The following is a 12,911-nucleotide window of genomic DNA, read 5'->3' as shown; positions in this document are numbered from 1 at the left end:
CAGCCATGCATCTCTTTCCTCTGGTCTTTAGCTACATTGTAATATTTCTAGGACAAATTTTATTTAAGTCCAATCTTGTTGGATCAGAGCGGCAATAGTCAAAACCTAGGTTAAATAATTTTTTTCTACAAAAGTACATTCTTAACGGATATAACTATATTAAATATTTGTCATGACTCAGCAGTTGATTTGACTTTTTTAGAAGAAATGATGCATTAAACACATGGGCATACTTTCTCAAAACTGTTCTTTCCTAACAGTTCCCTTTCCTCACTCTCTGTCTAAAAATCAGTTGCAGTCTTGAAACTGTTTTGAGAGAAAGATAAGGACTTAAATTTAGATATACATGTGTGTAAAGTTGCTCAAATCCACATCCTCTCATTTCCATATTTTGTACTTCTACTAAAAGGTATTGAGATCTATATACTAAATATGTAAGCTTCTCTTACATATTTTTTTGGGGGTCTGCTGAGCTGGTAACGTACATCCTCTGGCTAATTTCTAAGGCAAAATAATCCACAGAGTTTTAGACCTCACTTCAGAGGCATTTTATGAGTACTTTGGGGGTAGGGCCTGGTAATAGCAGTTTTTATAAAAGCACCAGGTTTGGGATCCTCTGTCCTGGGTTGGCTGAGTGTCAGTACCCATTTGGTACCATGGACTTTGACTTTTCCAAATAATCTGTAGTGAAGTTGCCAGAAAGCTCTGATTAAAAACTCAATATTAATAGGAAGTTACTCATAAACTAATCCTCTGGAAGTTTTACATTGTAATTGACAATTTAAGCTATATATTTTGTTCCATTTTTATATCTTTGAAGTTTGGTATGTCTTGCATTAAAACTACCTTTACGAAAAAAATTTTATTCCCTAAATTCCATACTGCAACAAGTTTCTTTCTACCTTTTAAAAAATTTCTGATTTTTAAAATTGTTTAAAGTATCATGGACACCAAAAGAAAATGAAAACTAAGATGGAATGCCTAAAACTTGACTTTTGATGGCATCAAATTATTCTCTTTTGAGTGGATAAATAAGAGTTTAATTACTATTTAGAAAGCAAATCATGCATCTTATTACTTTCAGTTTATCATATACTAGAAATATATCACCTACTGTTAGAGCCAACAAACTGTACTTTAGCTGTCTGATTAAGCAGCATCCATTGATTTGTGTGTTTTTAACAAGCCCAGTATTTTGTCTAAATGTCTCATATAATGGTTTAGTAAATTTACTTTATATCTTTCTCTATCCTTCAATACAGTGCTTGCTTTTAGAATTTATCTTTAGTTATCTATCTCCTAGGTCCAGAACATCTTGCTTAAAAAATCAGGAATTGTTTTATATTCATTTTTTAAATAAGACTCTGACTTCTGGCATTTCTAGGGGAAGAATTAATTCCATTATCAAAAAGTTGGAAATAATATGATACAGAAACTGGTGCTTATATGTGTGTGAGAATGTGTGATTGTGTATTTCAAGGGCTTATTTCTATTAGAAAATGGATGTGGGAAATATATATGTTAAGGTACCAAGTTTGGCTCTGTTTACCTTTGACTTATTCTGAATTTCCCAAGGTTCCCAGTTAGTTTAAACATACTTACAGAGCACGGCTGAATGAAATGATAGGATAATACCTTTCTAAGCAACACAACGTGATTCTATGCACTGACTCTGGTTTAGGATTCCGATTTCTTATTTTTATAGGCTCAAATGTCCCGATTTACCCGTTGTATATCTCTATGAATTATTTTTTGGTCTTTATGCAAATCTTGCATGCTAGCCATTTTATTTTGGCATTTATTTACTAGCTAAATACTAAGTACTACCCACTCTAATGACAAAATATTAATTGAACTGAACTCCGGGTAACGTTTGGAATTCTGCTTGCCTATCATGAATCTATGTTTTAATATTTTACCAGTGCGCTTCAAGATTTTCCCAACAAAAATCCATTGTTGTTCAAAAGGCTATAATTCTTGGTTTTATAACTGAAGGGTCCACTTCCCTCTCTTTCAGCTTAGGGTACTTTAGTATCCTCAGTTAAACCCCAAAGAATAAGTATGGCAGCCTAGCACTACTAGCTACTAGGCATCCAGCAGGTTATTGGAGGAGGAATTTTTAAAGGATAATGGAAGGGAGTATGGAACATATAGATAGAGGTAGGTTTCTATTCTCACTCATCAGCCAGAGGGAAGGGGCAGTGACCCAGGGGTTAGGAAGTTTCCATTCCTGCAAAGACTAACTATTGAGAGAGCAATGTCCTGGTCAAGCACAGCTCTGGGGCATGCTAAAAGGGTGCCTGTTGATGCTCTTTTTCTCAGCCTACTGGGCCCAATGGGATATCTGAGAATCCTACAGTCAGGATTTAAAGTGGAAAAGCCTTTGGGTCCTATTCCCCTCTTCACAGTACCATTAAGTCTTTCCTGGGTTTCTCACTTTTTCTCTTTTAAAAATTGTATTCCCTTTATTTTTCCACAACAATCCATAAGGAAATTCCTAATAACCCATTAGACTTAGAACCCAAGCAACAATAAAAAATTGGCTTATTCTTTCCTGGAGGGTAAGTAGGATGCAAGCTTTAAAAAGACAATTCTGGATCTTATAAGATATTTCATTGAGGATGGAATGAAAATATCCACAATTTGAGATTAGTCAATTGTTTTGTTACCTTAACATCTACAATGACAACAATAGCCAAAAGGCAAAAACAAGATGGATTTCATAAAAAATAGAGGATGAATATTCTAGTCTCTGCAGCATTTAAATGAGGGATACACAGAGCAATGAAAAATTACATGAATCTCCATTACAATACAAAAGAAATTACCAAAATAAGTAAATTACAATAGCTAGATAAAGTCTACTTACATTTATTGTGCATTCACTAGTGTTGTTGTTAACATCTGCCTTTATTATTATCATTACGTAGTATACTTAAAAAAGAACAAGTAAAAAAAGAGAAAAAGATAATCATTTCTACCCAATGGTACATCTAGAAGATTCCTTCTTTTTCTCTCAGAAAATAGAGTGAAGATTTTCTTGATTTGTCCTCAAAAAGCCACCAACAATAAAACTGGAAGAGAGACAAATTAGCTCTAAACACCCACAACCCGTTCTGGGTGGAATATAAATGTTTAATCATGACTCCCTTTAAATACAAATTTTTATCTGACTCTTGGATGTGATTTAAGATACTAATGGGTTATATAGTCTTATTCTATGTACATGATTGGATTACACAGAAAAAGTGAAAATAAGGAGGAATGAGATATATTCTTTACCTGTATCCTGAGGTCAATAAAATTGCACTTTAATACTACATGTTTTATGCAGCTTCTCAAATTTCAAGCCATAGCCACAATAGTAATAGTTGACTCTGTATGTTCTCATTAGAATTCTACCAAATATCTGGCTGGGTAGCTGCCCTCGCCAAGTGGAACATGTAACCATCAAACTGAAGCATGAATTGGGGATTACAGCTGTAATGAATTTCCAGACTGAATGGGATATTGTACAGAATTCCTCAGGCTGTAATCGCTACCCAGAACCCATGACTCCAGACACTATGATTAAGCTATACAAGGAAGAAGGCTTGGTCTACATCTGGATGCCGACTCCAGATATGAGCACTGAAGGTAAGCATCAGAATCATGTTGGCTCCTTGTGAAATGTGTTTCAGAGAAGCTCTTGCCTGCCTATCTATCTATCTATCTATCTATCTATCTATCTATCTATCTATCTATCTCATCTATCTATCATCTATCCATCTGCCAGCCTAACTTTTTGTCTATAATTGATTGATCTAAATCTGAATAATAGAAATGGAGTAAAGAAAAGGGTTTAGGTTTAATATTTAATATTTATCTTTTGATAACTTGGTTGATATTCTGTTTAGCATGGGTCTTTGATTTGTTTATTCATTAAACATGTATTTATTGCATATCTACTGTGTATGTGGCACTGGTGACCGAGAATACAGCAGCGAAGAGAGGCAGGACAACTCCTGCCCTCATAGGGCTTATGATCCTATTAAATGACTACAAATAGAAATTAAAACTGATATTTTTGTTGTTGTTGTTGTTAGGAAGATACATGGATATAGCTATGAGAGTATGCACAGTCAGACTCAGGAAGGGGAGTCAGGGAAGTGATCCGGGGAAACTGTTTGAACTAACATCTGAAGAGAGGGCTGGGGTCAGCGGTGAGGCTCCCAGGCAGAGGGAGCAGCTGTCGAAGAATCCCTGTTGCAAAAGAGGATGGAGGGTTGTAGGAACTGAAAATAGGCTTGTGGGCTGCAAATCAGAGGGTGAGGGAAGTGAGTCTTGCAGAATATGGGCATAATAAGGACTTCAGACTTTACCCTAAAGTGGTGAGAAGCAGTGGAAAGAACTGGCTGGGAGTTGCCCAAGTAATCATTTTCTTTTCCTTTAGAAGTACACTTTGATTGCAAAGTAGAGAATGATTGCAGAGTGAATCCGGGACACCAGTTAGGTGGTAACTGCAACATTAAAGTGAGAGAGAATGAGAAAGATAACGAAGTTCAGGGAAGGGTTGTGATCATGAGACTGCATTTATTGCTCAAGTATTGGCTGAGCCTGTCTTTGTGAAGAGACAATTATGATGTGACATGGGTGCTGCTGGGGAAACAGACATAGTTTTGATGTAATGGTAAGGAGCAATAAGACATGTTAAAGACTGACTACAGTACAGAAGGAATGCGATGAGAGGCATGAGTGATGTGCTCTAGGAGAGTTTTGGTGTAAAGAACAGGCAGGCAGGTGACATGAGTGGTGTCTTGTCATTTCAAATGGAAGAAAGCATAGGCCAAGGCACAGAGGTATTGGATTTTAGAGGAATGGTCTATATTTCAGGCTGGTGGGAGAAGAGGGTTCTTGTGGAAAAGGAATGGAGCTATTTGAAGCCAAGAGAACCGAGTTACACTAGTAACATGAACTAGATGTCAGCAGGGGGCAGCAGAGGGCTGTGAAAATGTACAGGCTAAGGGAGTTTGGTCAACACTATTCTGGGGAAAGAAGAAATATCCTGATGCCCAGGGAGGAAACGTTTTTATTATCAGTCCTCTTCCCCCCAAAGTCCATATGTATCAAACACTCTTCTAAGCAATTGCATGCATTAACTCATTTAATTCTCATAACCAGAGTCGGGACAATTAGTTATCTCTATTTTGCAGAGGAGGAGACTGAGGTACAAAAAACTTAAGTAACGTGGCCAAGGTAAAGAACGGAGACACAGCCTGGATTTCAGAACAGTCTGACTCAGAACATTGCTTCAGACACCATACATGCCCACATGAACTCTTCACACATATTCTGCAGACCGCCACACTTTCAATCTGTCATTTGCATCTTTAGGTGGAATTAGGCAGAGTCATGGGTTGCCAGAGAAGTAGCTAAATCTTCCCAGAGTCAATAGTCAAGATGTGGGTGGGGACAGAAGACCTCGAGAATCAGGTTTCCTGGCGCGTGGCCACATTGGCTCTTTGTGAATCTCAGGTGGTTCTGCTGGCTGAGCTGGATCCCTTTGTGGGTCTGTGTGTGAACTGAGCTATCTCTTGGGGATGAGGTATAATTTTTGTTCCTTAACGAGGGGATCCTTTGGTGACTGCTCTTGGTAAAGTTGATCCAAAGAAGCTTAAGTTAGCCACATAAGCTTTGCCTTTTTTCCAAGGGAGAAAAAAACCCTCATTTCCACAGAAGAGCACTGGTTGAATCTAGGTCATATTTGTCCTGTCCAGCTTTTTTTTCTCTGGTTTCAAAACAGAAGAAATTGTTAGAGTGCCAATAGCTTGCAGAGAGCATTTGGATTTTCGCTTCTTTGATTCTGGTTTTATATCATTGTTATCCCATTGGGATTTTATGTGTGATGAGGCTCAGAGAAGTTGAAATAAGTTTCACCTTAGTCCCAAGTCCTTAAGTTTGTACCAAAGGATGTTATAGATAATACGAACCTTATCTATATTACATTGCAAAGGTGGAAAAGAAGGTATACTAGAAGATATACATGCATCCCATTGGCTCTTTAGGAATCCATCCCATGCTCTGATTACCTGAAGTCCCTGCTGACGGATGGGGGATTTGCATGCTTTTCCCTAAGACCCACTGTAGTTGTATTTAAACCTTTTTGGGGTCTGCCTTTGTGAAGAGAGAATTGTGATGTGACACGGGTGCTGCTGGGGAACAGAGACAGATAAGATCATTCCCTGGTGACGGGGGGTCCCAGTCACAGCAGTGGAGCACCTTCCACACTGATGACACAAAATAACAGCAAACGAAAGCTCCCCCTTAAAAAAGGCTAAACCCCAAGACTACATAGAGTTCTTTTTTTTTTTTTTTGGTTCATCATAACCTGGGGAGTCATCAAAGGTGTAACGACCATTTTGGAGTCCCCGAGGAATTTTTGACCAAAAGTTCCATGTATGTGGCTCAAAATATTAGCACAGTAAACATATAGATTAATTCTGCTGAATATTTCTAGAACTTTAGAGAAAAATCCATATGAAAACGTTTTGAGCCACATAATGCTGTCAGAGAATGCCTGAGAAAGAAGACAGTTTGTTAGGACCGACCTGTTCCAATCAATTATGCCATCGATCCTTATCTTGTACATTTTGTCATATACAAATGGATTGGTTAGGTTTTCTCTTTCTTTAAAAAAAAAAAAATTGATTTGTGTTTTTCACCTAAGAAACAGAAAGCTCCCAAATCTAGCATCTACCCGGAAAAAAACAAGTGTGCTCTTAAGACTTAGTTTTCCTTCACATAGGAAGTGCTCTGCTTGTGTTCTGTCCTCTGTCAGGGCAGTACTTGGATAACAAATGGTAGCCTGGCCTCCCACACGAGTTAGTGTGCTGCTGAGTCCTCAGCTACCCGTTGTCACAGTCTGAGTTCTGGCCTCTGACTTAACACACGGCATTCAGCCCTGCCATGAGGCAATGACCCTGACCTTGGAGCCAAAGGCCCTGGCTCGAGTCTCGTCACCCTGCATGGCTGGGTGATATGGGGCTGACTAGTTCCTGCATTTGGAAAATAGGGATGACAATTTCTATTTTATAGGATTATAACAGTAGAATAAGATGATGGATATGAATGTGCTTTGAAAAATCACCAAGTTGCGGGTATATTAGTCCCAAGTCCTTAAGTTTGTACCAAAGGATGTTATAGACAATATGATTCTTATCTATATTACATTGCAAAGGTGGAAAAGAAGATATACTAAAATAATAATAATAATAATAATAATAATAATAATAATGTGTTCAGCCATCAGTCTGCCCCTGTATTGAAAAAAGAAAGATGTGTGTGTGCATGTGTTGGAAAGGCTGAAAGTTTGTGCCAGGAATGATTCTTTCAGGGCCAGCCTTAGGTAAACCTTGGATATCATTAGGGACCCCCACTTATTTCAGGCCCTAATGCCTCAGGCTTCCCCAACATACCCTTGTCCCCCTTCTCACCACCTTTGCTTATCATTGTATGATTTCAGGAAGCTTTTGGTAATTTCAGAGTTGGATTCGCCTGGAAGAGGTGCGGCCTGAAGTTAGATTAGAGTGTCAGATCAAGTTGGTGTTATTGGCTTTTGTTTTATTTTGTTTTAATTCATGTACTTACCTAAGGCCTTTTGAGCATGTACTGAGAGCCAAGGCCTACTGTGAGTTCCAAAAGAATGTTTCAACTTAGTTGCCAACATTTAAAATTTCCACTATTTTACATTTTAAAAATCTGCATTTCTGTCTTGCCTTTAGATATAATTGTTTTGGGGAATAAAAACTTTTTTACTAAATTAAATTCTACATGGAGCCAAAATACACAAAACATAAAAATCAGGGCTCTGGTTGACATTGGGTTTGTTATGTGAGCTTTTATTCCTCGGTGGGTTACATATTAGCTAAGGCTCCCTGGAATGGCCTTCAAGAAGAGCAATGAGGGTGCATTGGGCACGGCTGGCCCCTCTAGGGGTGGTGGCAGAGGTACTCAACCCCAGGCCAGATGTGGGTCTCACACAGGGGTGTAGGCAGAGCATGATCAGGCGGGTGGGGTGCCGGGACTGACTGGGAGTTTGATAGATTGACAGCATGGGGGCCAGCAGGAGCTGCTTAGATGGCAGCTCTTTCTTCCTTTCTCCCGCCATGTGTTGTTCTAAGCACTGAGCAGGCAGTATCTCCTTTACAACCACCTCTTAGCAACAATGAGCTTGGGACTATTATTTTCCTGTTATATCTGAAAAAAAAAAACAAAAACGGAGGCACAAAGGTTTTCAAAAGTTCATTCCATCATGGCCACTCAAACCCAGCTAGCCAGATGCCAAAGCCTCTGGTCTTAAGCTACTGTCCTTCCCTCATCTGCCTCTGGGAGAGTGCCATAAACAACTGACGGCATGGCAGGCCCACCCAGGTCTAACCTCAGAGCAGAGCACAGAGCTGTACATCAATCAAAGCTATGGCTCAGTTTGGACTCTGGAAATCCCGAACATGTAGGAGCTGGCGTGCTCCAATTTAGATGCCCTCAGGGACCGGATAGGCAACACAAAGACCAACGCAGCCCGCCCCCTGGAACTGCAGAGTATACCCTGCCTAAAGGAATTACAGTTAAAACATCTCCAAACTGCTCTTTAGATCCCCATAGTAAGAGGGATTAGCAAAGCACCAGCAGAAAAATTAGAATATTGTCCTAGTTTCATGTAGATTTTCTGCTCCTGTCTCTGAGCTGGAAGCTAAGGTAGGTACCCTGGATAGAGTGGTAACTGAGGGGGCCTTCAGGCCATGACCAGGTCTTTGGTAATGTCTGCCCTTCTCAGGTGCTGGTGCCTGATCACAGTGTATTGTGTTGGACTTTGAAGACTTACATTATAAGGGTATAGCTAAGGAGGGACGTCTGAGTGGCTCTCCTGTGAGAATTCTGGGCCCCGGTGAAATTTGCAGGAAAATCATTTGAGGGAGGGGCTTTCCTACCTCTCCGGGCCTCCGGTGGGCTGGCAGTGTGAGACTGTGGCTCTCAAGAGGACACCACACTTTGTGTCTCTGTGGTTGAGGATAGAGAGTAACTGGAGAGGCCAAAGCATAGGCATGAAGTTGTATTTTCATGGACTCTGTATTTCCCACTTTTATCTATTTTTGAAGTAATTTCCACTGACCTTCTTCCACCCGTCCCCCAAATCCACAAAATATCTTTGAGAACCTGTAAGCAGAAGAAACTGCAGCATCCAGAAGTGTGATGATTTTAGGGGGATCTCTTACAACAGGCCTCAGCAGAGCATACATATCTTCTCTCAGTGGCAAAGAGGACATCTAAATCATCTTGTAATCGAAAAAGTGGTCATGAAGCTGCAATAACTATAATCATAATTGCTCAGGAAAGGAAAAACTGAATTAGTTTTAATGCACACTGCACCATAAGGGAATAAATGAACGATTTATCCAATATCCCACGTGTATCAATTAATAAGTTATTCATTCCATTGGACAAATGGAAACTAGCACATGTTGAATGAGTAAGGTTGCCTTCTTTAATCGGGATAGACTAATTCTGTTTTACATTTACCTGGAAGATCCTTTTGGATGAAAGGAAATTGAGGTGACAGGACCTGTCAGGTCCTCTTTGAAATCCTCTAAACCAGTGGTTCTCAACCTTTCTAATGCCGCGACCCTTTAATACAGTTCCTCATGTTGTGGTGACCCCCAACCATAAAACTATTTTCATTGCTACTTCATAACTGTAATTTTGCTACTGTTATGAATCATAATGTCGCAACCCACAGGTTGAGAACTGCTAGCAGGGTCGCCTAAGACCATCGGAAAACACAGATATTTACATTACGATTCATTAACAGTAGCAAAATTACAGTTATGAAGTAGCAACGAAAATAATTTTATGGTTGGGGGTCACCACAACATGAGGAAGGGATAACACAGCCTGCTTCATTCCTTTGCTTTGAAGAACAGGGCACTGTGACCTCGGGGTGCTGGAGGAGTTATTGATGGCGCTGTTGGGGTTTCATTATTCACATGTCTGTGCTGTGCTTTCTCCACCCCAGGCCGGGTACAGATGCTGCCCCAGGCGGTCTGTCTCCTGCACGCACTGCTGGAGAATGGACACACTGTGTACGTTCACTGCAACGCGGGGGTCGGCCGGTCTACGGCGGCTGTGTGCGGCTGGCTCCACTACGTGATGGGCTGGAAGCTGAGGAAGGTGCAGTACTTCCTTGTGGCCAAAAGGCCAGCGGTCTACATTGATGAAGATGCATTGGCCCAGGCACAAGAAGATTTTTTTCAGAAGTTTGGGCAGGTGCGTTCTTCCATATGCAGTGTGTAGGTGGCCCATCTACCTTCCCTCCCTCTCTCCTGATTTCCTTTGGAAGCTGGAGTGACAGTAGTACAATGACCTAGGAACAAAGATTCCACCTGAAGAGACAGGTCGCTGGCTTCTCCCCCAACCCGCCTCCTTTAGTCTGGGGCTGATTTCTGTTACGCTTTGGTTGAGCTGTATCGCCTTTGAAATATTTTACAAAGGAAGCAGTGACTGACACATGAGAAAAGCTACAAGCGGCTGGGCTGTGCAGTGCTGTCCCAGCGTCAGATAGAAAGGGAATGCGTGCCAGCAAGCGGATCAGCCCTTTGCGTGATGGACTCTGCATTTGTTGTATTATGAAGTCATGACAACACTTGCTCCTTGTAACGTGGCATTCAGAAGAAAGCTAGGACGTTACGTAGATTTCATCACTTGTATGTGTGCGTGTACACACAAACACACACATACTTTCATACTGAGATTATAAAATGAGAGCTGGTGAATTGCCAAAGAAGGACATGAGGGTAGAAGCCTGGACTGTGACAGAGTAAGAGCTCAATGTGAAAAAATGAATGGCTTTCTAGATCTTGTTTTGCATCCTGCTTCAAAGTCTGTTCTGTTCCAGGGCATCACCTTCCTTATCTACCCACAACCCTGGGTAATACTCAAAGTAGAGTTATATTTTCTCTATTTGATCAAGGCTCAATGAATGTAGATAGCTTGCCGAGGGTTTTCTGGCTATTCACGGACGAGCTCGAGTTTATTTGACTCAGTGCTTTTCCAATACAACTCGTTTTGCCAGCAAACTGTAGTGAATTCAGCTTCTCTATCTCAGAATAAGGTTGATTTTCTGCAGCAGTTTCTACCGTGAGAAATGGAACAGCATTCTGATCAGTTGCCAAAGAATTTAGGAGAGTACTTATATTTTGAACAATCTATTTTAAAACATGGTGGGCTGTCTCAAGGCCAAAGCGGCCTGAGCTGTAGCTCACAAGAGGAGCTATACAGGGTGGGGCAAACGTAGTATATGAAACAGTTTATTCTTGTATTATTATCTATTAATTATTGTATTATTTTCCGTACGAACAACTGTAAGCCTACTTTTGCCCCACCCTGTATTACCAGAAAAGCCCAAAGAGCCCAAATCCATAGATCATTGGGAACGATCCTGTTCCACACTCAGTTGAATTCAGTATGCAGTTACTGCACCTCCAGAATTTGTAACTCACTACCTTACCCTAGATCAGGGGTGGGCAAACTTTTTGACTCGAGGGCCACAATGGGTTCTTAAACTGGACTGGAGGGCCGGAACAAAAGCATGGATGGAGTGTTTGTGTGAACTAATATAAATTCAAAGTAAAGGAGCGGAGGGGAGAGCAAGAGAACCGGATAGAACAGCCGGATCCGGCCCGCGGGCCGTAGTTTGCCCACGGCTGCCCTAGATTCTACAGGAAACACAAAGATGAGCAAGACTTTGCCTTCCAAAGCCCATAGCCTGGGAGCAGCCCTCTGTCCAATCAACTATGATGCAGGATTGAACTGTGAATGCCATGCTAGAACAGGGAGAGGGGGTGTAACTTTTATGAGGTGCCTCTTATGTGCCAGTTGTTTAACCATCTTACCACTTTTTATCTTCCTAGTACCCTATGAGGGAGGCTTTGTTACCTTCATTATGGAGACCAGGAAGCTAAGGCCCTGAGAGGCTAAATCACCTGTGTAGGATACATGGTGATTTAATAGATGAAATGAGATGCAAAGCTATGTTTGTCTGACTCAAAGCCCATACTTTTCTTATTAAACTATGATGCTTATTTACTTTTCTGCTCCTCTTTCCTTTCAGAAATATTTATTGGCAGACATGAGAGAGTCTGATTTAGGAAGTATGGGGTATAAGAAGGATATAAGGTGAGCCCCAGTGGAGTTCAGAGGAGAGAAAGATGTCTTATGACTATTAGACTCAGGGGAGATGGCATTTGATTTGGGCAGAGAAGGCTAGATAAAACACATTACTCCCTCGATTTTATAGTTAGATTTGTAAACCAAGATTGAATAATCTGAAGTCCAGCTCCCTTGTTAAAAGGAACTAGAGATAGCTATTGTATTCAAGTATTCCCTTTATACTAATAATGTGTTGTATGAAATTTAACCTTAAAAATGAAATATTTCTAATTGTGTGTGTGTGTGTATGAGCGTGAGTGTGTGTGTGTAATGTCTAAGAAGTCAAGTGATGTAATTTCCACTACAGAAAAACCTTTTTGGGTGGATTCTTTTGCTCTGATAGGAAAAATTATTTTAGGGCTATTAAATAATATTTTGGAATAACCTCTCTCTTTTCTTCAATGAATAGATGTCTAATGTATTTCAAAATCACCTGGAACTTTTGATAAATAAAAGCATTAAAAATGACCTCTGTGTGCGGGATTTTTTGTAAAAATGTTACTAATTTTGTCTGCAATTCAGAAGAACATACTATGTTTTCTTATTTGTAATCTAGTTTATTCCTTTATTTTTCAAGGGAACAAACTAAGACCTGGAGACATCACATGACTCTTGTACATCAAGGAGTTTCAATTAAGGGTCAGAGGAAAGGGATAAGCTGGGAAGCTCGG

The 12,911-nt window shown here is 40.3% G+C and overlaps 1 protein-coding gene across 3 annotated transcripts in view; it reads left to right on the top strand.

Annotated features, from left to right (window-relative positions):
- EPM2A (EPM2A glucan phosphatase, laforin) overlaps positions 1–12,694 on the top strand; it is a 62,168-nt gene extending 49,474 nt beyond the window's left edge. For 2 of the 3 annotated variants that reach the window (XM_080663728.1, XM_080663729.1), the window contains exons 3-4: positions 3,395–3,636; positions 10,049–12,694. In XM_080663728.1, coding sequence (XP_080519854.1) covers positions 3,395–3,636; positions 10,049–10,326 — 520 coding nt within the window. In that variant the 3' untranslated portion in view covers positions 10,327–12,694. The remainder of the gene's footprint in view (positions 1–3,394; positions 3,637–10,048) is intronic. The other variant, XM_080663730.1, reaches the window with a different exon arrangement.
- The last annotated feature ends 217 nt before the right edge of the window (positions 12,695–12,911 follow it).

The sequence above is a fragment of the Plecotus auritus genome (genome assembly GCF_963455305.1).
Source record: "Plecotus auritus genome assembly, chromosome: 4".
Taxonomy (NCBI): Eukaryota; Metazoa; Chordata; class Mammalia; order Chiroptera; family Vespertilionidae; genus Plecotus; species Plecotus auritus.
Note: the sequence above shows the minus strand (reverse complement) of the source record. Positions and strands in the feature narration are given on the sequence as shown.